Here is a 25205-nt window from a genome sequence, read left to right on the forward strand (position 1 = left end):
CAGTTTGGAGTTGCGGTTGCCATTGAGGGGGGCTTCTCGGCGCAGTCTCCAGTGGTGGCTGTGCTTGGCCCATCTGAAAAAGGACATGCCGTTGGAACCTCCTCAGTGGGTGATTCTGGTAACGGATGCCAGTCTGCTGGGCTGGGGAGCTCAGTGTCTCGGTTGGTCTGCGCTGGGGCGGTGGTCGACGGAGGAAGCTCAGTGGCCTATCACCGGTTGAAGACGAGGGTGATTCGGCTAGCTCTGGCGTTTCACTCAAGTGTGGTCGGAAAGGCGGTAAGATTCATGTCCGACAACGCAACAGCGGTAGTGTATGTCAACCGGCAGGGCGGTACAAAGAGTCCGCGGTTGGCAATCGAGATGGCTCTGCTCATGAGTTGGGCGGAAAGGCATCTAGTTCAGATTTCGGCGGCGCATGTGGCCGGGGTGGACAACGTGAACGCAGATTTTCTAGCAGACACATGTTGGACCCCAGAGAATGGTCTCTGCTCTAGTCGGTGTTCGACCAGATAGTTCTAAAGTGGGAAATGCCAGTAGTAGATCTCATGGCGTCGGCACAGAATGCTCAGGCTCCTCGGTATTTCAGGCGGCGTCGGGATTCGCGAGCGGAAGGGATCGACGCGTTGGTCATTCCTTGGCCTCAGCCGGGTATTGCTGTACGTGTTTCCCCCATGGCCCTTGATAGGTCGAGTCCTACAGAGGGTAGAATGTCGTGTGGGTCCGGTGTTGGTGGCTCCGAATTGGCCACGTCGGCCGTGGTTCGGGGATCTGATGCGCTTGTTAGAAGGTGAGCCTCTGCGGCTGGGGGGGCTCGGTGCTGTTGTGTCAGGGTCCAATTGTCATGCCGGATCTAGCTCGGTTCTCTCTTACGGTGTGACCCTTGAGAGGGAACGGTTGAGAAGGAAAGGGTTTTCCCCTCAGGTGATTCAGACGATGCTGCAGTCTCGCAAACGTTCGACGTCTTTGGCCTATGTGCGTGTGTGGCGCATATTTGAAGATTGGTGTGGGGACCGGGCATGTGTTCCTTCGACAGCTTCTGTGTCGTGCATTTTGCATTTCTTGCAGGATGGTTTTGAGAAGGGCCTTTCGTTGTCATCTTTGAAGGTGCAGCTGGCTGCTTTGGCGTGTTTTCAGGGTAAGGTGCAGGGCAGGTCGGTTGCGTCTTCCCTGGATTTGGTCCGTTTTTTGAGGGGGGGGGGGGTGAAGTTGCTTTGTCGTCCTCAGCGGCTGGTAGTTCCTCGGTGGGATCTTAATATCGTTCTTGCCTCTTTTGAGCCCTTGGAGTCTTGTTCGATAAAAGACCTTACTATGAAGGTGATTTTTTGGTAGCTTCGGCTCGCTGGATTTCGGAACTTCAGGCTCTTTCTTGTAGGCCTCCGTTTCTGTGGTTTTCTAAGGAAAAGGTTTCGCTGCGTCCAGTGCCTTCGTTTTTGCCTAAGGTGGTATCCTCCTTTCATGTCAGGTGATTTCTTTGCCGGTCTTGGGGGACCAGACGGGGGATGCTTCTCAGCGTTGTTTGGCAAAATTGGATGTGCGCAGAGTGTTGAAGGTTTACTTGCGCAGTTCGGAGGAATTCAGGTCTTCGGACAGGTTATCTGTCCTTCATGGGGGGCCCAAGAAGGGAGCGGCTGCTTCTAAGGCATCTATAGCTCGGTGGTTGAAGGATGCCATCTTTTCGGCTTACATATTGCATGGCCGTATACATACATCACTTTGCACTTGCTCACATTAAACGTCATCTGCAATTTAGACGCCCAGTCTTGTAAGGTCCTCTTGTAATTTTTCACAATCCTCCCGCGATTTAACAACTTGAATAACTTTGTGTCATCAGCAAATTTAATTACCTCATTAGTTACTCCCATCTCTAGGTTATTTATAAATTTGTTAAAAAGCAGTATTCCCAGCCCAGACCCCTGGGGAACCCCACTAACTACCTTTCTCCATTGAGAATACTGACCATTTAACCTTACTCTCTGTTTTTTTATCTTTTAGCCAGTTTTTAATCCACAATACCTGCTATCCCTTGACTCTCCAATTTCCTCTGGAATCGTTCATGAGGTACTTTGTCAAACACCTTCTGAAAATCCAGATACACAATATCAACCGGCTCACCTTTATCCACATATTTGTTCACCCCTTCAAAGAAATGTAATAGATTGGTGAGGCAAGATTTCCCTTCGCTAAATCCATGTTGGCTTTGTGTCATTGATCCATGCTTTTGAATATGCTCAGTAATTTTGTTCTTTACAATAATCTCTACCATTTTTCCTGGCACCGATGTCAGACTCACCGGTCTATAATTTCCAGGATCTCCTCTGGAACCTTTTAAAAAAATCAGCATTACATTGGCCACCCTCCAATCTTCCGGTACCCCGCAAGTTCATTTTTCAGTTCTATGAGTATTCTGGGATGAATACCATCCAGTCCAGGAGATTTTCTACTCTTCAGTTTGTAGAACTACCCCATTACATCCTCCAGGTTTATAGAGATTTCATTCAGTTTCTCCGACTTGTCAGCTTCGAATACCATTTCTGGCACCGTTATCTCTCCCAAATCTTCCTCGGTGAAGACCGAATTAAAGAATTCATTTAATCTTTCCGCAATGGCTTTGTCTTCCCTGATCGCCCCTTGTATACCTCGGTCATGTAGGGGTCCAACCGATTCTTTTGTCGGCTTTCTGCTTTTAATATACCTAAAAATTTGTTACTATGTGTGTTTGCCTCCAACGCAATCTTTTTTTCGAAGTCCCTCTTAGCCTTACTTATCAGCGCTTTGCATTTGACTTGACATTCCTTATGCTGTTGTTTTCAGTTTTTTAACCATGCCGGCTGCCATTTGGTCTTCGTCCTCCTTTTTTTAATATGTAGAATATATTTGGCTTGGGCTTCCAGGATGGTGTTTTTCATGGGTCTCTTGGCCTTCCCATTCCCAGCAGGATTTTCCTCCTGAGTTTGAATGCTGTTCTAAGGTTCTGTCTCTCCTTGAAGCTACTCCCTCTGCTACACTCCCTGTTAACTGTAGAGGGGATTTTATCTTAAATTAAGGGTCCCAGGATTTCCCGGGACCTAGTGGATACCCTGTGTCTTTTTTCAGATCCTGATATGCTCTTTTTAAAGCTGATTCTTGTTGAGATGTGATAGTTTTCTGAGGTCCCTAATTCCATATTTTTTTAGTTCAGGTTGCTCTCCTACCTGGGAAAGATCAGTCAGATTCTGAATTTATTGCTTTAGCCTTTTTATTCTCCCTATAGTACCTGTAGATGCATGTATATTCTTAACTTACTATTCCTTAGCGTCCCTCCGGACTGGACCAGGATTGGACTGTTGGGTTGTGCCCGCCTACCAGCAGGTGGAGACTGAGAAAAACTCTGACTCTAGAGAGCCAATAGGAGCCCTGGCCATGTGACCTTAGCCTCAGTATTTTCTCAGTCTCTCAGCAGGTAGGAAGAGAGCCCATTAGTCTATCTCTCTCTCTCTTTTTCTTTATAAGATATTACAGATATATTTATAATACTTCTTCTGTGCCTGGAATCGTAATTAGAGGCTTGACAGGGTTTCTTTTCTTTCTTTGACAGCCTCTGGGGTGTTAAACTCGGGTGTCTCGAGTCCACCCCCCTTCCTCCCCATCTCCCTGGCTTAGCAGGGAAGGGCTGTCTCTTTCTCTGGAAAGGTGTACCGTCTTAGGGAGAGGCAGCCACTTTTAATAGGCAGCTGTTTTTAAATAATTAAATCAAGTAAAAGAAAATTAAAAGAATTAATTCAATTGAAAGGAATTTAAGGGAAGTAGTTTTTGCTTTCCCCAGGCTTATAACGAGCAGGTAGCTCTTTTGTCTTATTCTGTTTGAAGAGTCTTTATTTTCTTTTCTGGCGGAGCTATTTAAAAAAAAAAAAAAAAGTGATAAGTCAGCGTCTGTGACTTTAATCGGCGTTTTTTTTTTTGTCATCTTCATTATTTTTCCTCTGCTATCCGGCGTTGTTAGCGGCGGTAGTTGTAAAAAAAAAAAAAAAAAAAAAAGAGGCGCGAACTGTTACGCGCGTGCTCGCTCTTGGACGGGTCTGTATAGCTTGGGAGCTGTATTGACGGTTCCTGTTCGGGCCAGAGGCTAAACCATGTTTTTTTGCGGCATCGGAGGCTATCTGTTTTTCGGCGGCACGGATTGCCTGCTTCTTCGTCGGTCCGGTCAGTGGTTTTCTCCCCCGAACTTTATTCTTCTCATTTTGGCGCGCTTGGCCGCCATTGTTTTGCTTGCAGCTGCAATTTCCCTTGATGCGGCAGCGTTTTTCTGCTTTTACTGTGTTTGGCTGTTTGTGCAATGGAAAGGAGATATTGTTTCTCCGGTAGTTGGGGCAATTGATAGTATATTTGCCCTGCAATTAATTTTTACATGTATTTTTCAAGCTATTAAAAAAAAAAAAAAAAAAAGAAATGCTACGATGCGAATGGCGCTCATTTTGTTTTTCCCTCTTTTTTTTTCTCCGTCGGGGACTTTTTGGTTGCTAGCAATGTTGTGAATTAAAGTGCAGCTCAGTTGGCGATTTCTTTGTTCTTGGCAAGACTCTGATTCAAAGTGCAGCTCAGTCGGGAATTCTCTGTTTTTGACAATTGGGCGAATTAAATTGTATCTCAGCTCCAAAATAACCATTTTCCTATTCCTTTCCCTTGTGTGTGATGTTTGGAGGAAAGGTCTTCGCTATTGTCTAGCGCAGTTTTTATGGGGGTCCAGTGTACGTCACTCTGTGTCTTTCTCATTTCCTGGTGAATAGGACTACATTGTCTAATAGTCAATTGATTAGTACTTTACAAATCTGGCCATAATATCGTAGTTCCTTTTAAACATGTCCCTTCATGGCTATGATGTTATACAGTGTTTTTAAGAACTTAGCCTATGCCATAGAAAATGTTTGTTATCTGGTTCAGGTGCCATGTGGATAGAACTACATTGCCGGATAGTCTATTGTTTGGTACTTTACAATGCTGGATATAAGATCTTAATTCCTTTCAGGAAATTTTCCTCCATGGCTATGTTCTTATACAGTGTTTTAAGATCTTAACAAACGTTCTCTAGAGCGTAGGCTATATGGTTCAGATGCCATGTGCAATGAAATACATAGTCTGATACTCAATTGTTGCGTACTTTGCAATTCTGGACATAAGGTCTTACTTCCTTTCAGCAATTTTCTTTCATGGCTATGCGTTCTCTTTGGCATAGCAGATGACAGCTGCATAGGCTACATGGTTCAGATGGTTCTCATATTCTAGGAGACCTCAGTCCTGTCTACCGAGCACCCAGTTTTCTCAGCTGCTTTAGAAGGCATGTTTTATTCACGTCTTCTCTACTTTCCAACTGTCTTGGAGTTTCTCATGTGTTATCTTAGTTTTCTTCTAGGACTTACAAGATATATGTCCACATAGGGAGTAAAGTTATCTGGTCAATTTGCATTTTCTCCCACTTAAGGATAGTGGGAGGTCCTCATGCCATCTACTTGTATTTTTGTTTCCTCTATTCAGCCTGGGCACATGGTAAACATTCTGGTTTTTTCCAGTATGACCATCCATAACATCTGCTATCCCTTTCTCTTCCTTACAGATTTTAGGGTCTTGTTTCAAGCTTTCTTGATGTCAGGTACAGTCTTGTCTCCTGTGGCACAAATTCACCACCTTTTCCGTAATAGGTATTTTCCAAGTCTATTCCTTTTCATTTTCATTTTATTCTTCCTCTCTCCAGAGTTTTTTTCTCTTGGAAGGAGATTCACTCATTTTCTGTGCATTTTTTGCCATAAGGGCATAAGTGTTGCCATAATGGGAAAGGCCAAGAGTCCCCATCCTGTTTTCAGATGGGATCAATCCAGATTGCAAATACCACATTCATATCTTGTGAGTGTGCGTCTGTTCATCTCTGTACATCTCAGTGAGGAAGGAGGCATGACATGATACGAGGTTTGGGGAGATCCGGTAAAATGAAAGGCCAGTGTGTCTCAGTCCACGCTCAACATATGGTGATCCTTTCATTTTCATTCTATACGTCCTCACTTCAGACCTTCCTTTCAATTGGAAGGGGATTCTTTCACTTCCTGTGCATTTTTGCTATTAGTATATGAGTATTGTCATACGGGGAAAGTCTTAAGAGTCCATTAAGCCCAGCATCCTGTCCTCAGTTGTGGTCAATCCAGGTTGCAAGTACCACATTCATTTCTTATGGGTGTGGGTCGGTACATCTTAGTACATCTCAGTATAGGAGGAGTAATGTCCACGATACGAGGATGATAAGGTCCTCATTACCAGTTTTCTTGCCCTGCTCTTTTTGGTCTCGCGTCGGCTCCGCACACTTTTTTCTTAAGTTATGGTTGTAGTAGCAGCGGCGCTCATGAAACAACGTCTCCTCGTTTCATCCTTTCCTAGATGTCTGGTTCATTACAGACAGTCTTATTGGCAGAGTTGTCAGGTCAAGCAACGGGTGGTGCATTTCGGGCACACTCTAGGTTACGGGGTGCATGTAGCCAGGTCTCTCATTTGATCTCTCTTTTGAGCTCTCGTGTGATCTCATTAGATTTCATAGCATGTCTCTATTTTTTCACTCTTTGTTTACTCAAGTTGGCGCAGACTGTTTTTTGTCTTCTCTACAAGCGTCCCACTTTCTGTTTTCTCTGGATGTTCTTGGGCCTTCGGCCATTACCTTGCTCTATTTTGCAGAGTAAAATTTTACTTTCCATATCATCAAGCTGATCAATCCATAGACTGGTAGACTGGTGGGTTGTGTCCATCTACCAGCAGGTGGAGATAGAGAGCAAAATTTTGCCTCCCTATATGTGGTCATGTGCTGCCGGAAACTCCTCAGTATGTTCTCTATCTCAGCAGGTGGTGGTCACACACAGCAGCAGCTCTGGCTAGGCCTCCAAGCCTAATTTTTAGGTTTTGTTGAGTGCCTGGGGTTGAGGGCTCTTTTGAGCAAGTGCAAACCTGGTGGTGCCAGGTCCCTCCTTTTCTCCCCCCTCCCGCTGGCTCCGTTAAAAAAAAAAAAAAAAATTTTGAACGTCCTTAAAGGCGTTTATTTCGACGTTTATTTAAGCGTCTATTGCAGCTACTCACTGGGACACCAGGTCGTTACAACTCGGAGCGGACAGCAGGTAATTTTTACCTTTTTATAGCGGGCAGGGGGTTCCCCGATTCTTCTCCTCGTGGCATATGGCGTCGGAGGGCGAGGGCGCAAAGGGTCGCTCCCCGGGTCGCTTGAGCGCTTCTAGAGGGGATGCGGGGGTCTTCAAGCCTGATTCGCCCTTGTTGGGGGACAGTTTCGTGACCGATGAATGTCCCGGTCCTTCCTCCGGCGTGGCGGTTTTTCCCGCCATAAACGCCCATCCCCCGCTCCTCGCCTCCGCCATCTTGGCCGGCCACGCGGCTCGGACGGCTTCTTCTTGGGCCGCCCTTGAGGTTGGAGACATTAATGCCATGAACGCCCTTAATTTGGGCGACGGCACAGAAGCGGCTAAAGTTAAGAGCCGTTCTTCCCGCGCGGCTCCTTCGCGGAGTTTCGCGCCGGACGCCATTTTGGATGCGCAGCATGTCTCTCCCCCGCTATTGCGAGCGCCGGTTGAGGGTGCGTCTAGGGCTGTTGCCCAGACTGCGGAAGTACACAGTCTGGGGGGTTTCTCCCCCGAGTTTGTTTTGCTGCTGCATCAGGCCTTCCTCATGCACAACGCTGCCCCTGCTCCCTCGTCTGGTAAAGAGGTTGAGGTTCCCAGAGGTAAACGCCCTCGGGTTGATTCCCAGGCCTTGGAGGAATTTGTCTCCTCCGATGTAGATGAGGGCAGCGTGTCTGAGGTCTCCCAACGGTCCTTTGCGGATTCCTTGGAGGAGACGGATCCCCGCTCGGATGGAGCGGATGACCCCTCTGCAGCGCGGCTTTTTAGCCCAGAGGATTTGCCCAACCTGTTGTTACAGGCCATGGACACTTTGAAGATTTCCTCTCCGGAGGACGTCTCTCCCTCAGCCCCTGTTGGCTCTGCCATTATGCTGGGGACGAAGCGCCCGCCTAGAACCTTCCACGTGCATGATGCCATGCACACCTTAATTTCGGCTCAATGGGATGTCCCAGAAGCGAGCCTTAAAGTGGCTAGGGCTATGTCCCGCCTCTATCCTTTGGCTGTGAGTGAACGTGAGGCCTATCTGTGGCCTACCGTGGATTCTTTAATCACTGCGGTGACTAAGAAAACGGCGTTGCCGGTGGAAGGTGGCACAGCCCTAAAGGACGCCCAAGACAGAAGATTGGAGGCGGCCTTAAGGTCGTCCTTTGAGGCGGCTGCTTTAAATTTGCAGGCCTCAGTTTGCGGCTCCTATGTGGCCAGGGCGTGCCTGACTATGGTGCAGCGGGCTTCCCCCTCGGATCATTCCTTGAGGGCTGATTGGCCGGCCCTGGAATCGGGCTTAGCCTATTTGGCAGACTTGCTGTATGATGTCTTGAGGGCCTCAGCGAAAGGCATGGCTCAGACAATCTGTGCGCGGCGGTGGCTTTGGCTGAAACATTGGTCTGCTGACCACGCCTCTAAATCCCGCCTGGCTAGGTTGCCTTTTAAAGGCAAGCTGCTCTTTGGGGTCGAGCTGGACAAAATCGTGACCGATCTCGGCACGTCTAAGGGCAAGAAGTTACCAGAGGTCAGGGCTCGGGCTAGTACTCGTCCCGGTACCTTCAGAGGACGGTTGCAGGAAGCCCGTCGGTACCGCCCGGGCAAGTCGGGCTCTGCCCCCTCTTCCTTCAAGAGGAATTTCTCCCCCAAGCAGCATTCCTTTCGCAGAGACCGCCGTCCCGGAGGTGCTCCCTCCGGTCCTCCCCCAGGGTCTCGTACCCAATGACGGGGTCTTGGTCCGCGCCCCAGTGCAGATTGGAGGACGGCTGTCCTCGTTTCTGGGCGAGTGGACCACAATAACTTCAGACGCGTGGGTGCTGGAAGTCATCAGAGACGGCTACAAACTAGAATTCTGCCGACCCTTAAAAGACGGGTTTGTACTCTCTCCCTGCAAGTCTCCGGTCAAAGCTGTGGCAGTGCAGCAGACCTTGGACAATCTGATCCGCCTGGGCGCGGTCGTTCTGGTGCCAGAAAGTCAGCTTGGCAAGGGACGTTACTCCATTTACTTTGTGGTACCAAAGAAAGGAGGTTCTGTGCGGCCTATCCTCGACCTCAAAGGGGTCAATCAGGCCTTGAAAGTGCGGCACTTTCGCATGGAGACTCTCCGCTCTGTTATAGCGGCAGTGAAGGCAGGAGAGTTCCTGGCATCCTTGGACATCAAGGAAGCGTACCTGCATATTCCCATCTGGCCTCCTCATCAACGCTTTCTGCGTTTTGCAGTCCTGGGACGACACTTCCAGTTCAGAGCCCTCCCGTTCGGGTTGGCTACTGCTCCGCGGACCTTTTCCAAAGTAATGGTGGTCATCGCGGCCTTCCTACGAAAGGAAGGGGTACAAGTCCATCCTTATCTGGACGACTGGTTGATCCGAGCCCCCTCTTATGCAGAGGGCGGCAAAGCTGTGGACCGGGTAGTTGCTCTTTTGAGCTCCCTGGGATGGATCATCAACTGGGAGAAGAGCCAGCTGCGCCCGACTCAGTCCCTGGAGTACCTGGGAGTTCGATTCGACACCCAAGTGGGCAGAGTGTTCCTGCCAGACAATCGGATTGTCAAACTTCAGGCTCAGGTGGACCAGTTCCTAGTAGCCTCTCCCCTTCGGGCTTGGGACTATGTGCAGCTGTTGGGCTCTGTGACGGCCACGATGGAAGTTGTGCCCTGGGCCAGGGCTCATATGAGACCGCTTCAACACTCTTTGCTGCAGCGCTGGACTCCGATGTCGGAGGATTATGCTGTGCGCCTTCCCTTGGACCCAGCAGTGCGCAAGGCGCTGAGCTGGTGGATGCAGACAGACAAGTTGTCTGCGGGAATGCCTCTGGTGACCCCAGAGTGGATTGTCGTCACGACGGACGCCTCGTTGTCGGGCTGGGGAGCCCACTGCTTGGGAAGGACAGCGCAGGGGCTCTGGTCTCCTGCAGAGGCAAAGTGGTCTATCAACCTCCTGGAACTCAGAGCCATTCGGTTGGCGCTTTTGGAGTTCATCCCGGTACTGGTGTGGAAGCCTGTACGGGTCATGTCGGACAATGCCACGGCTGTGGCCTATGTCAACCGCCAGGGAGGTACCAAGAGCGCCCCTCTAGCCAAGGAGGCTATGAATCTTTGCCAGTGGGCGGAAGTGAACCTGGAGCAGCTTTCAGCGGCCCACATTGCCGGAGTCATGAATGTCAAGGCGGACTTTCTCAGTCGCCATACCTTGGAGCCCGGAGAGTGGCAGCTATCTGCTCAGGCGTTCTTGGACATCACGAAGCGCTGGGGCCAGCCGAGCCTAGATCTGATGGCGTCATCGGCCAATTGCCAAGTGCCGCGCTTTTTCAGCAGAGGACGGGACCCTCGTTCCCTGGGAGTAGATGCTCTTCTCCAACAGTGGCCGACACAAGAGCTTCTCTATGTGTTCCCGCCCTGGCCCATGTTGGGCAGGGTGCTAGACCGGGTGGCAAAGCATCCCGGCAGGGTAATCCTGGTGGGTCCGGATTGGCCCAGACGTCCCTGATATGCGGACCTGATCAGGCTCTCAGTCGACGATCCTCTGCGGCTGTCAGTGGAGCAGGGCCTGTTACATCAGGGTCCCGTGGTGATGGAGGATCCCTCCCCCTTTGGTCTTACGGCCTGGCTATTGAGCGGCAGCGTCTGAGGAAGAAGGGCTTCTCAGACAAGGTCATCGCCACTATGCTGAGAGCGAGGAAGCGCTCTACTTCTACTGCTTACGCCAGGGTTTGGCGTATCTTTGCAGCGTGGTGTGAAGCAGGCTCACTTTCTCCCTTCACTGCTCCAATTTCTTCAGTGTTGGCGTTCCTGCAAGAAGGTCTGGAGAAAGGCCTGTCGCTCAGTTCCCTTAAAGTCCAGGTAGCGGCTCTGGCTTGCTTCAGGGGCCGCCTGAAGGGTGCTTCCCTGGCTTCACAGCCAGATGTGGTGCGCTTTCTCAAGGGAGTTAATCACCTGCGCCCTCCTCTGCACTCAGTGGTGCCTGCGTGGAATCTCAACCTGGTGCTAAGAGCATTGCAGAAGCCGCCTTTTGAACCCTTGTCGAGGGCATCTCTGAAAGACCTGACGTTGAAAGCAGTCTTTTTGGTGGCTATCACTTCAGCCAGAAGAGTTTCCGAGCTCCAGGCGCTCTCATGTCGAGAGCCTTTTCTGCAGTTCACTGAGGCAGGAGTGACTATTCGCACAGTGCCTTCCTTCCTGCCCAAGATTGTTTCTCGCTTCCATGTGAATCAGCAGCTCTGTCTCCCTTCCTTTCGTAGGGAGGACTACCCAGAGGAGTACTCTGCTCTTAAATATCTGGATGTGAGACGAGTCATCATCAGATACTTGGAAGTGACCAATGATTTCCGGAAATCGGATCATCTGTTTGTCCTGTTTGCAGGTCCTCGTAAGGGTCTGCAGGCTGCTAAGCCTACAGTGGCAAGATGGGTCAAGGAAGCCATTGCAGCGGCTTATGTGGCCGCGGGGAAGGTGCCGCCTATCCAGCTGAAGGCTCACTCCACGAGAGCTCAGGCGGCCTCGATGGCAGAGGCCGGATCCGTCTCCTTGGAAGAGATATGCAAGGCGGCAACTTGGGCTTCGGCTCATACATTCTCCAAGCATTACCGTTTGACTGTGGCTGCACGGGCGGAGGCCCGGTTTGGAGCTTCAGTGTTGAGGTCAGGGATTTCAATGTCCCGCCCTGGGTGAGTACTGCTTCGGTACATCCCACCAGTCTATGGATTGATCAGCTTGATGATATGGAAGGTAAAATTATGTATAATCATACCTGATAATTTTCTTTCCATTAATCATAGCTGATCAATCCATAGCCCCTCCCAGATATCTGTACTGTTTTTATTCTGGTTGCATTTCAGGTTCAAGTTTAGTCTTCAGTTACTTCAGAAAGACTTCGTGTTCAAGTTTTTTCACTTGGATTCTTCAAGAGTTAAGACGAGTTTGTGTTACAGTGAGCTGCTGCATTCCTCTCCCCTCCGTTTTACGGGGCTGGATTGAGACTTAAAATTCTGCCGGCACTCCCTCCCGCTTCGTGCGGCTGTAGGGCAGCTTTGTACCCCTCCCGCTTCGGCGGTGTTAGGGTCAGTCAGCTCCTCCCGCGGTTGCGGTTGCAGGATAAGCCAGATCCCCCCGCATCGGCGGGTGTGGTGTCCCTCCCCCGCTCCGCGGGGATGAGCTGGACGGATTCCCCTCCCCCACTTGTGTGGGGATGAGCTGGGTTAATTCCCCTCCCCCGTTTCGGCGGTGGTGAGCTGGGCAGAGTGTCCCTTCGTGGGTGTAATTCTCTAAGTGCTGAGTCCTGCGGATGGAGCTTTGATATCGACATACTGAGGAGTTTCCGGCAGCACATGACCACATATAGGGAGGCAAAATTTTGCTCTCTATCTCCACCTGCTGGTAGATGGACACAACCCACCAGTCTATGGATTGATCAGCTATGATTAATGGAAAGAAAATTATCAGGTATGATTATACATAATTTTACCTTTGATGTTTCTCTTATATATATTATCTGCTACCACATTTGCTTATTTCCGATCTGACGAAGAAGGGCAACCTTCGAAAGCTAATCAAGAAATGTATTATGTCCAATAAAAAAGGTATCCTCTTATTTTCTTTTCCATGTTTTATTTTGTTTGATTTCTATTGATAACCTTTAAGAGTGGACTAACACGGCTACCACACCTCTCAGGTTTATTAAGAAATTTGATATATTGACTTTGGAAAGTCCAAGGCAGTTTACAATAAATACATTAAAATCAAATGGAAAAGGGGGGTCATGTGATGCTTGGCTAGCGAGAGGAAGCTGCAGAAAGAGCTCCGGACCCCCCCCCCCCTCCCAACGCATCAGTGGGCTCTGCGTGGGCAGCGGAAATAGCAGTGGAAGTCTTGGCGCTACTGGAATCATCGGTTGATCAAAAATTACAGCAAATCCTATATAATAATTCTCACCTGTGTTCGTGGCTTTCTTCAGAGTTGGTCTGCTAGGCTCCGAAGATCAGGCTGATGTCACAAGCAGCACTGACCAACCGCACGACAGCAGCATGAGGCCCCACCCTCTCACCACGCCCCTTTCCCAAGGTTGCCGCCGCTCACCCCTCCACTCCCCCCCCCCCTCCCCCCGAGGTCGCCTCCCAGGCCCAGCCACTTTCCATCCAGGCCCGCCCACCCACCACACTTTGTCACACACACACACACTCACACATTCACTCTCTCTCTGTCACACACAATCACTCACACACACTCTCTCAAACATACACGTTCCGAGGAAAACCTTGCTAGCGAGCGTTTCATTTGTGTCAGAAACGAGCCTTTTTTTACTAGTATCAGATAAATTGGAACAGATGGATAGAAAACTTTTAAAGCCTGCGAACCGATCAGACAGGCTATCAGCAGAGACTCTCTGATGTGGAGGATAAATGCAACAGGAAAGCCAGCAACAAACATAGAAAAAGCTAGCTCAATTAGAATTTAAGCTTGAAGATCTGGAAAATCAAGCACACCACAACAACCTTAGGTTGGTGGGGCTCCAAGAGACAAAAGATACTGATCTGCGAGGCTTCCTGGCGACCTGGCTACCCAAGGCGCTAAATTTACAAGCAACAGAAGGCCCATTAAAGATTGGGCATTCTTATCGCCTGGGTCCGTCCGTCCAAATGAGTCCTGACCGAGAATCGTGATCTTCAGACTACATAATTATGTTCATAAGCAGGAGATTCTAAGGGCTCTGAGACTGATGGGAGCGCTGCATTATGAAAATCATTGAATTCTCTTGCTTTCAAGACTTTTCTGCTGCAGTAGCCGTACAGCGCTGGTTGTTCTCTGAAACTTGTAAAATGATACATACGAAAAAAATACAATTTGCCCTGCTTCTCCCAGCGCGCCTGAAGATCCTACACACTGGTAAGACTCGCTTTTTCACGTCCTCTGTAGAGGCCCTACAATATGCAACCCAGCTGGACTCTGCATCGACAAGGGGAACAATGTCAAACTATAGCTACATAATGCAAGGTTCCAAGTTAGGAGTCACCGGCCAAGAAAGGGCTCTTGTTGGCATCGATGATACATTGAAATCCACTGCTCAGTGTGCTGCCACAGCTAAGAAAACAAATAGAATGTTAGGCATTATTAGGAAAGGAATGGAAAACAAAAGTGAGGACATAATGCTTTTGTATTGGTCCATGGTGTGACTGCACCTCAAATATTGTGTTCAATTCTGGTCACAGCATCTCAAAAGATATAGTGGAATTAGAAAAGGTACAGAGAAGGGCGACAAAAATGATAGAGGATGGGACGACTTCCCTATGAGGAAAGGCTGAAGCGACTAGGCTCTTCAGCTTGGAGAAAAGATGGCTGAGGGGAGGGAGATACGATAGAGCTCTCTAAAATAATGAGTGGAGTGGAACGGGTAGACATGAATCGTTATACTCTTTCCAAAAATACTAGGACTAGGGGACACGTGATGAAGCTACAAAGTAGTAAATTTAATACAAATCTGAGATGTTTCTTCACTCAACGTGAAATTAAACTCTGGAATTTGTTGCCAGAGAATGTTGTAAAGGCGGTTAGCTTAGCGGGGTTAAGGAAAAGTCCATAGACCATTATTAAATTATCTTGGGGATTATCCACTGCTTATTTCTGGGATAAGCAGCATAAAATGTATTGACGTTTTTCGGGATCTTGCCAGGTATTTGTGACCTGGATTGGCCACTGTTGGAAACAGGATGCTGGGCTTGATGGACCTTTGGTCTTTCCCAGTATGGCAATACTTATGTACTTAGAAGGGAGGGAGCCTCTCTCCTCCAGGATCTAGGCTTCATTATCAACTTGGTATGCCCTTAACTTCCCATCTCTAGCCTTGTCTTAAGTGGGATTGGTGAAAGGAAGAACGGCGGCCAGGAATATCAAATCTGTACTGTCCTCCCTAGAAGCCGTGGAGAAAGATCGGACGCCTTGGCCTCTGCGGAGCAGTTGAATGGGGAGCGGGCTTCCCTCTTAGATGGGCTCAGCAATCTTTTACATACCTGGGGATAAAGCTTTCTATGAGTACCAATTTTATATCAATTCTACATCTCTCATTTGCTAGAAAATACGATAGGACACCTACATAACTGGAGGTCCCTTTCTCTCACTCTGTATGGTAGGATACATTTGTTTTGCATGATCAAATACCCGAGGTAGCTTTATGTTCTCCAGGTGCTGTCTGCGCATTCTTAAAGACTGAAATTATAGCATAAACACTTAAAAGTTCATATGGGGCGACACTAAATCTAAAATGTCACGGTTAAACTTCCCATAATTTCATATTTAATCTGTAAGCATATTATATATTGTAATGCATTTATATATCCCTGTTATACACAGAAGCCATTGTTTGTTTGCGTTAAGTTTTGGTTCTTTATTCTTCATAATAGAAAAATTTCAATAAAAATATATTTTTTAAAAAATCTAAAATGCCAAAACAGTAAATGCTAGGCTCCCGGAGAGAGGGAGGCATGGGAATACCCTTCGCAGATATAACCAGGTTTGTTTGGTACGCCATCCAGGCGATTGGCTTCTGGATAGCCAGGATTATACCCCTCGACAGCCCGTGCCATCTTTATTTCCTGTTGCAATCTCTGAGACTGCTAATTCCAGCATGCTTCCGCAATAGTTTACTATTGTGGCTGTTAAGGGAAATCTGGAAAGACCTGACTAGATATTGGGGAGTAGCCTCAGATATGTCAGACCTAATACCTATTATTATTATTTTACATTTGTATCCCACCTATTATTATTATTATTGTTGTTTGTTACATTTGTATCCCACATTTTCCCCACCATTTGCAGGCTCAGTGTGCTTACATAGAACTGTTAATGGTGTTAGCCGATTACGGTGTGAACAAATACATGGTATGAATGAGTACAAAATGATATTGTAGTAGAATGAGGTACATGTAAGGTAGTTACATGTGTGGTGGTGTGGTTGAGGGGAAGTTAGAGAGGGAAAGGGGGAAGAAGAGTCAGATAATGTCCGTTACGGTCTTTGGTTACATTGTATCGCATGTGACCAGGTATTTTTATGTTGGGTCAGTGGAGTATGCTCTTCTGAACAGGACTATCTTTAGTGCTTTCCGAAAATTTAGGTGGTCGAGCGTAGTTTTTACTGTTTTTGGTAATGCGTTCCATAGTTGTGCGCTTAGGTAGGAAAAGCTGGTTGCATAGGTGGATTTGTATTTGAGTCTTTTGCTGCTTGGGTAGTGGAGGTTTAGGTATGATCGTGCAGATTTTGTGGTGTTTCTGGTTGGCAGGTCGATAACGTCTGTCATGTATTCTGGTGCCTCGCCGTAAATAATTTTATGAACAGTCGTGCAGATTTTGAAAGTGATACGTTCTTTGATTGGTAGCCAGTGCAATTTTTCTCTGTGGTTTGGCGCTGTCAAAACGTGTTTTTCCAAATATAAGCCTGGCTGCTGTGTTTTGGGCGGACTGAAGTTTCTTTATTATTTGATCCTTGCATCCCGCATAGATTCCATTACAGTAATCTGCGTGGCTTAGTACCATGGACTGTACCAGGTTACGAAATATTTCCCTCGGGAAGAATGGTTTTACGCATTTGTTTCTACATTGAGAAAAACATTTTCTTTATGGTGGATTTCGTTTGGGTCTCTAGTGATAGATTATGGTCGATTGTTACTCCGAGAATTTTCAGACTGTCTGAGACAGGGAGGGTGTATCCTGGGGTGATAGTGGGTTTGTATGTATTATATTGGGATGAGATGATGAGACATTTGCCCATGAGTTCATGATGTTTAAGCTTAGCTTGATTTCGTTGGTGATTTCTGCCAGATCATGTTTGTAAGGGATGTATAATGTAACGTCATCAGCGTATATCAATGGGTTAAGGCCTTGGGTGGATAGGGTCTTGCCTAGTGGAGTTGTCATGAGGTTGAAAAGGATTGGTGATAGTGGTGATCCTTGCGGTACTCTGCAGCCTGGTTTCCACAGTGACAATATGGGCAATCTGTTCTTTCCAGGAAACCTGGTATTTAGGAGGTGGGCGACCGTGAATATAACGAGACTGGAACATGTTCTGAGTGCAAAAGTCCTGGGCGTGGGTATTGATTTTAACAATACATATGCATACAATCTGCACATTATATCTGTTCGTTGCAGGGCGAGTCCCTGGGGGCCTGACATGGTCGGCAAATCAGGGATTTCTTTGGCTCGGTCTCGGGTTTATATAAGGCACTGACTACATTAGCTCCTTGCAAGGATAAAGACACAATATTAGAGCCCGTTGGGCACAGGATTTGGGGAGTTCCAATTTTGCTGTAGACTTCAATCAGCTGTCCTTCCGTATACCCATATTGACAAAAAATGAAAACCTTTGAGAATGCCAGTATCGAATGTTGCATAGAGCGTATTTGACCAAGGCCCAAATCTTTAAGATTTGGGGGGGGGGGGGGTGTGTAACAGAGCCACCTTGTGCAAAATATGGGTGACAAACGGGCTCATTCTTTTACTCTCTGGGAGTGCCCAAAGATTCAGGCATTTTGGATTGCCCTGTTCTAATATCTGGAAGCTTTGTTAATCGCGGATACCGCTCACCCAGCTTAGAGTACTTCTAGACAAATTTGAACTTTTCGTTCTGCAAAATAGGGGTGGGGGGTGGGGGCTCAACAATTAGTCCGAAAGGCTTGCATATTGGGCAGAAGACTTATTTTGACTACATGGAAGAGCGACTCTCTACCAGATTGGCATTGGCAGAAAAGGTTCCATAAACTTCTGCTAATAGAACGCCGGGTGGTTGGGTCCTCCCCTCTGAGATGAACTGTTTCTTGCAACTTGGGAACCATATATACAAGCTTTGTCCCTGAGGGGCCCATAGCTTTGTAGTAAATTCCCTTCAGTAGAACGCTGGCTCCCCCCCTCCCTTTTTTTTTTTTTTTTTTTTTGCTTAGGTTGTGCAGAGCTGGGAGTGGGGCTATAAGAAACCAAGCCCCTCTCTCCAGTACAATTAGAGTAACTGGATTCAGCAGGCGGGAAGGATTTTCCCTTTATTTTTTTTATATGGTGGATGGAGCAGAGCACGGTACAAAGTTATAGGGAAGGGTTGGAAGGAAGGTGGGGAGGATATAGGGATTAATAACCTCGGAAATGTATCTGATGATATGTTTCAATATTGCTTGCCTTCTATTTGTTCCTTTTCTCTGTCTGTCATCAATAAAAATGATTTAAACATAAAATCAAATGGAAAGAAAAATCAAATGGAAAGAGAACTACAGTTATTAGGAATGGACAAAGTAAGGCAGGCAGAGAGGGAAAAAAAAAAAAAAAAAGGGAAAAAGTAGGGCTAATACTGTCCCTCGGCAAAACAGATGTGTTTTGAGTTCAGACTTAAATCTTACCAGAGAACCTTCTAAACAAAGATCTTGATGGAAGAATGTTCCACAAAGTAGAACCCATTATACTGATGGATTATACTGATGGATACTGACAAAGGCCCTGAAACAAGCCATTACAATAGTCTAAATTCGAAAGTACCAGTGAGTGAATCAAAGTACGCAAATCAGATTTAGAAAATAAGCGGCAAACAAATATAAAAGGCAAAGCTTATAAAAATAGGATTTGAGCACTTGAGAAATGTGTGGATGAAACGATAGGGTAGTATCTGAGGTTACTCTGAAAGTGGTCAAAGCTATGGGGCCAGATGGGATATATCCCAGGATACTGAAGGAGCTCAGAGGTCCTGGCAGGACCTCTTAAAGATTTATTTAATAGGTCTTTACAGACGGGAGAGGTTCCGCGGGATTGGAGATGAGCGGATGTGGTCCCTCTTCACAAAAGTGGAGACAGGGAAGAAGTGGGAAACTACAGACCGGTAAGTCTCACGTTGGTGGTAGGAAAAATAATGGAGTCGTTGCAGAAAGAAAGGATAGGTAACTTTCTAGAAGGAAAATCCTGCCAAATGAATCTTATTGACTTCTTTGGGTGACCAAAGAATTGGATGAAGGACATGTGCTAGATGTAATCTACTTGGATTTCAGCAAAGCCTTTGATACAGTCCCCCACAGAAAACTCGTGAATACGCTGAAAGGGTTGGCCTTAGGACCGAAAGTGGTGAACTGGATAAGAAACTGGTTGACCGACAGGTGGTATAGAGGGTGGTGGTAAATGGAATCTGCTAAGAGGAAAGGAAGGTGAGCAATGGAGTTTCTCAGTGTTCGGTGCTGGGGCCTATTCTGTTTAATATATTTGTGGGAGATATTGCTGAAGGATTGGAAGGAACGGTTTGCCTTTTTGTGGATGACATGAAAATAGCCAATAGAGTGGATACCCTGGAGGGAGTAGAAACAATGAGAAGGGATCTCCAAACATTAGAAGAATGGTCGAGGGTCTGGCAGTTAAAATTTAATATACTATATTACTACCGTACTCCTTTAAATTTTTTCAATACATTTATTTTTTGTCACACATAACCTATAACCTCTTATACAATCTATGGAACTCACTCATTCAAACCATTCACTTCACTATTCAGCCATAATACATACTATATAGGAGTTGAAGACTCACCCAGCATATATATTACAAATATTTTCCAAGCAATTGCATATAAACTAAACTGTTCCGTTGTTAAAAAGTCAAGGGCTAATAGCCTGAATCAATGATCAGAATTCCGGGTGCAGTCCAGGAGTATGACCCAGCGTTTCTTGCAAGGAGGGTACCCTATTGGAGTTCTCAAGAAGGCATATAAGAGGGCACTGTATGCCCACAGACCATGATTGCTTCTGCCCACCCATAAATCTAACACTCGTCCTTTATCATGTGTCCTCCCATATTCTGGATGTGCATCTAAAATTGGACAATCTATTCACAAATACTGGCATGTCCTGGGTGTGCACTGAGTTTGCTGAGCATCCTAAAGTGGCTTATTCCCGCACGGCAAATTTGGGTGAATTGCTTCGAAGACCTACCATAGGTGGGGAGGGTCATGGAAACCATTCCCCGTGCAGAAAATGTGTTTATTGTAGATTTGCTTTATCCACCCAATGGGTATGGATCCCTGGTACCACCAAAAAAATATTTTTTACCTAACTAATTGCACTAGTGAGGGTGTTATATATTGTATTATGTGCCATTGTCGTTTATATTATATTGGACATACTAAACGTCAGCTTAAGAATAGGCTGGCAGAGCATGTCAGCAATATAAAAATTTGTAAAAAAACAAAAAAAAAGATGCGCCTTTGGTTGGCCACTGGATCACATATAAACATGACATTGATGATTTGAAATGCGTAGTGTTAAAGCAAATTATCCCTCATCGAGGTGGAGGTGAGGTCACTGCGCAACTGTTTGCCATGGAACAAAGGTTCATCTTTAATTGGGATATGGTGGCTCCCAGGAGTCTAAACCTAGAGGTGGAGTGGATTTGATTGGATACCTCCCCCTACAGGTGTATGAGATTAAATTGGGATGATATAGGCTGTGAGTCATAGCCACTTCAGTATCTGAGGCGATCGGCAGGGGGTCCCATGTTGGACTAATATTCCCAAAGGTAGGCTGCCTGTAAAATTGATTTCAATGTATGTATAATGAATGTATGATAAATTAGGTGGTTATGGGGTTTTCTTATGAAAGGGTAGTGTTTATATGGTTTATTGTTGTAGGTGTTGGGAGTTGTTCCTCCTGAGGAAGGGTGATCCGAAATGTGATCTCGCATCGAGGAGCTAGAGAGGAGCTAAAATGAGTTTGATGCAGTCATAAGGAAGCCCTCTTCTAGCTGCGCTGAACCATTGAGCTAATTTGCTGAGGACATCTTGCTAATTGAAGGAGGTTGTTCGGTTGGAGAACTGTATTTTCCACTGTGGCCATTGGTTTTTGGCAAGAAAATGTTCTTGTATATTTTATATGGACTATGCAAGGACAAAAGGATAGTGGTGGAGGAGTGGCCTAGTGGTTAGGGTGGTGGACTTTGGTCCTGGGGAACTGAGTTCGATTCCCGGCACAGGCAGCTCCTTGTGACTCTGGGCAAGTCACTTAACCCTCCATTGCCTGCCGCATTGAGCCTGCCATGAGTGGGAAAAAGTGCGGGGTACAAATGTAATAAAAAAAATATATATATATTGATCATTGCTTCAGGCTATTAGCCCTTGACTTTTTAACAACGGAACAGCATAGTTTATATGCAATTGCTTGGAAAATATTTGTAATATATGCTGGGTGAATCTTCAACTCCTATATAGTATGTGTTATGGCTGAATGGTGAAGTGAATGGTTTGAATGAGTGAGTTCCATAGATTGTATAAGAGGTTGTAGGTTTATGTGTGTGTCAGGATATAAAAAATAAATGTATTGAAAAAATTAAAAGGAGTACGGTAGTAATATAGTATACAGGATTTGTACTCTTAGGTAATATATTTTCCCCTTGTATGAATTTAAGTTAAAATTTAATACCAAGAAGTGTAGAGTGATGCACTTGGGGGTGCAGAAACCCAAAAGAGAGCTACCAGATAGGAGGGGGAGAGATTAGTAAACTCGACTCGGGAGAGAGACCTTGGGATGTTGGTGTCCGAGGATCAAAAGGTGAAGAAACAATGTGACAAGCGATGGCTGTGGCCAGAAGGATGCTAGGCTACATAGAGAGGGGTATAACCAGCAGAAGAAAGGAGGTGTTGATGCCCCTCTCCAAGTCGTTGGTGAGGCTCCACTTGGAGTATTATGTTCAGTTTTGGAGGCCATATCTTGCTAAAGATGTAAAAAGACAAAGTGGTGCAAAGAACTACAAAAATGGTATGGGATTTGCGTTGCAAACTGTTTGAGGAGGGACTTGCTGACCTGAACATATATATACCTTGGAGGAAAGGAGAAACAGGGGTGACATGATACAGACGTTCAAACATTTGAAAGGTATTAATCCGCAAACAAACCTTTTCTGGAGATGGGAAGTCTCTTTGCCTGTCTTCTATGAGTCTCCTGATCATCGGAATAGGAGTCAACGTGGGTTGGATGTGATCACATCCTGCAGTTGTGTGTTTGGCAGTGCCAGGAAGGGGTAGGCAGCTTCAAAGGTGCTGGCTCAGGGAGGTAACTGTTGCTTCACATTCTGTTGGATACGCAGATTACTATATTTTTTTGAAAGCTCATTCTATTTGGAGACGGGAGTCTCATTGGTAAAGCATAGGTTGATTGCACCACTAGAAATTTACAGGACATCTGCGTGGGTGTCATTACATTCCTTTGTGAAGCATATCTGGTTAAGTGCTCAGGTAAGAGAAGATGCTTCCTTTTGGGGCCAGTGTGCTGACATCAGGAAACAGAGTCCTGTCTTCTATTTTCATTGCTTTGGTAAGTCCCATGTGTTTGAACTGGTCTGAAGAGACAATAAAGAAGGTTAAGTTAGATCTTATCTGCCAGTTTTCTTTCTTTGAGTCTCTTCAGACCAGTCCAAAAGCTGTTTGAATTTAGTTTGGTAGTTCTGTTTCATTAAGGAAATACTGGCTGGTAATGGGCTGCACAAGAGAGTGATGTCACAATGCAGTAGCTGTCTCCACCTGCTGGTAGGAGAGCATATATCCATGCATTTGGACTGGTCTAGAGCAGGGGTTCTCCAAGCTAGTCAGGTTTTCAGAATACCTACAATGAATATGCATGAAACAAATTTGTAAGCATAGTCTCCATTGTATGCAAATCTATCTTATGCATATCATTATGGATATCTTGAAAACCATATTGGCTTGGTGTGCCTGAAGACTTGGATTGAGGACTTCTGGTCTAGCAGGATCAAGGAAAGATCTAATTTAACCTTTGGGGCACACTACATTTCAGCCTGAGATTTATCATCACCAATCACAACCTGAGAGGTTTGTTCTTAAAAACAAACCAGTTCAAAATCTCCCCCTTTATTCCCACCAACTGAAGTTTTCTCCATTAAAATGATTTATTTAGTTTGTCTGCACATTATCTCTCAAAGCATTTAGTGTACAGCAAATGTTTTCAGAGTATGGCTGTAGAAGCTAGGAACAGTCATTGGTGCGCCTGAAGAACAAGAGATTGTAGTAAGCATTAGGGGTGGGGGAGTAGCATGGACCCCCTCCCACGCCCCCTCAGGTAAAATCATTGAATTGTAAGAGCAGTTTGTATGCATATGTTGTGTGTTTGGTGTTTAACTGTTGGAATTTTAGAGATGCTTTTTAGATGTTATGTTTATAAATGTAAATTTTAATTTGCAACTTTATTATTTTAATGCCACCTAGCTCTATTCTAAGTATTGATGGAATATAAATAAAATCCTTTGAATTGACAGTGAGCTTTATTTGCAGGTGAATCAGTGGCTTACCTGGCTGGAAACTGCTGAAGAAGAAGAATCTGAGGAAGAAGCTGACTAAAGAACCAGCCAAAGCCTTAAGTTGTGCAAAGATACTGTTGCTATGATGTAACTGCATTTGACCTAACCACTGCGAAAATTCATTCCGCTGTAACTTTCGCAATATTTAAAGCAGAAGCATGTCAGTAGGATTTTTCTTCTGCATAAGGGTTTTTTTTAGTGTAATGTCTTAATCATAGTCTACCATCAAATATTTTAGCATATCTTTAAGTGTTTAGATAAGTGTATTAGCAGCATGCAATAACTACATCATAAGTTTTCAAGCAGAGGCAGTCTATTGCAAAGGCCACCTTTGCTGCCAATTCCCATAGGCTGTTTTAAGTTAGAAAACTGAATAGCAACACTGAATACTGTAGAAATGCACTTTGCTCAGTGTAATACTTGAGTTGTCGCAATATTTGATTATCCATTTGGTTGTTACAGAGAAACTTTAACTGTAATCGATGGTTGTTGCCGTAATAGTATATTGCCTGTATTTCTACCTCTAGTAATGGGCTTTATGTGCTAGATTTTAATATCCTTGAGCCTGGGCAAGTGCACAAGTCTTTAAAAATAAAAATGGTTTACTTGCACAAAAACTGATCAGTTTGAGAGATGAGATGCCCTTGGAAGTGGTTTTATGGGTGTGAAACAAAATAGTGAGAAACTGAATTAGTCCCTCTATTATAGTATTGAAATTAAGTCTACTTTAATTTATCAAGTCATGTTCATGCCCTGATTTTATATACTTGTATCTATCAATAAACATTGTGATACTTGATTTGTGTCTTGCTTTCCCTTGCACTCAAATGGTTAATGGGTGACCTTTTTTTTTTTTTTTTAGTTTCTGTGTTACAAAGCAATGTTTTAAAAACAAATCCTTATTATACTATGAGGGGAGAAAAAGTGGTTTTAGCTTGTGACCTTTCATTTTGTCCATGTTTTTTTGTACTCTAGCACAAATACCTTCAAACCTGAAGCATTTTGGAAACAAAATGTAATGCAGAGGCATATTTTCAAAGCACTTAGACTTACAAAGTTAGATAGTAACCTATGAAACTTTGTAAGTCTAAGTGCTTTGAAAATGAGCCCCATAATATATCACGTATTGACCATTCTCCCTTTTTAAATAATGTTATGTATTGGTCAAGCTATTGTAAAGGAGAAACTTGCCCTACAAGTCTGTTCTGGGGAATTGTTTAAATGTTTTTATATGTATGTTCTTATGGCCCCATTTGCACTTCCCACACACTGCAATTTGAGACAAGTAGTGTTTAAATTTCTGCTACTTACCCTTACCAGACTAGTCCAGACAAGTGGGTTTAGGCTTCCTTGCCAGTAAATGAGGACAAATGTTTTCTGAAGCTGACCTCATCTTTAAGGGTGATGCAGCTGCAGATCCAGCCAGTATTTGTGTCTTCAGCAAGTAGAGGCAATTATCTGACTTGATCTGGTGTAGCAGACTTGAAGCAGCCATAAAAGGGCAGAGGGTACTCTTACCCCCCCCCCAAATCCAAGGAGAGACAGCTAGAGTGTTTCTAGGCAACAGTCTCTAGAGGCTGCTTTCCTTGTTTCCCACTTCAAGGGAAATCTCCTTGAGGATTGAGGCCTTTTGGTTCCCTGCAGTTCAGGACAGAGATCTCACCACAAGAAAATAGGGAGTCAAAGCGTTATGGTAGTACTGTTTGGTGCCCTTGTGTGTGTTGCAGGCAAGCTTGTTGGAAGTTGAGTATTGCTGCCACAGGGAAGCTCAGTTTAGA

At 45.6% G+C, this 25205-nt stretch overlaps 1 protein-coding gene across 1 annotated transcript in view; it reads left to right on the forward strand.

The window, feature by feature from the left end:
• Positions 1 to 24226, forward strand: part of EIF4G2 (eukaryotic translation initiation factor 4 gamma 2) — a 269422-nt gene extending 245196 nt beyond the window's left edge. The window contains exon 18 of the mRNA XM_030202439.1: positions 23402 to 24226. Coding sequence (XP_030058299.1) covers positions 23402 to 23467 — 66 coding nt within the window. The 3' untranslated portion in view covers positions 23468 to 24226. The remainder of the gene's footprint in view (positions 1 to 23401) is intronic.
• The last annotated feature ends 979 nt before the right edge of the window (positions 24227 to 25205 follow it).

Source organism: Microcaecilia unicolor, chromosome 4 (genome assembly GCF_901765095.1).
Source record: "Microcaecilia unicolor chromosome 4, aMicUni1.1, whole genome shotgun sequence".
In the NCBI taxonomy this organism is placed as follows: Eukaryota; Metazoa; Chordata; class Amphibia; order Gymnophiona; family Siphonopidae; genus Microcaecilia; species Microcaecilia unicolor.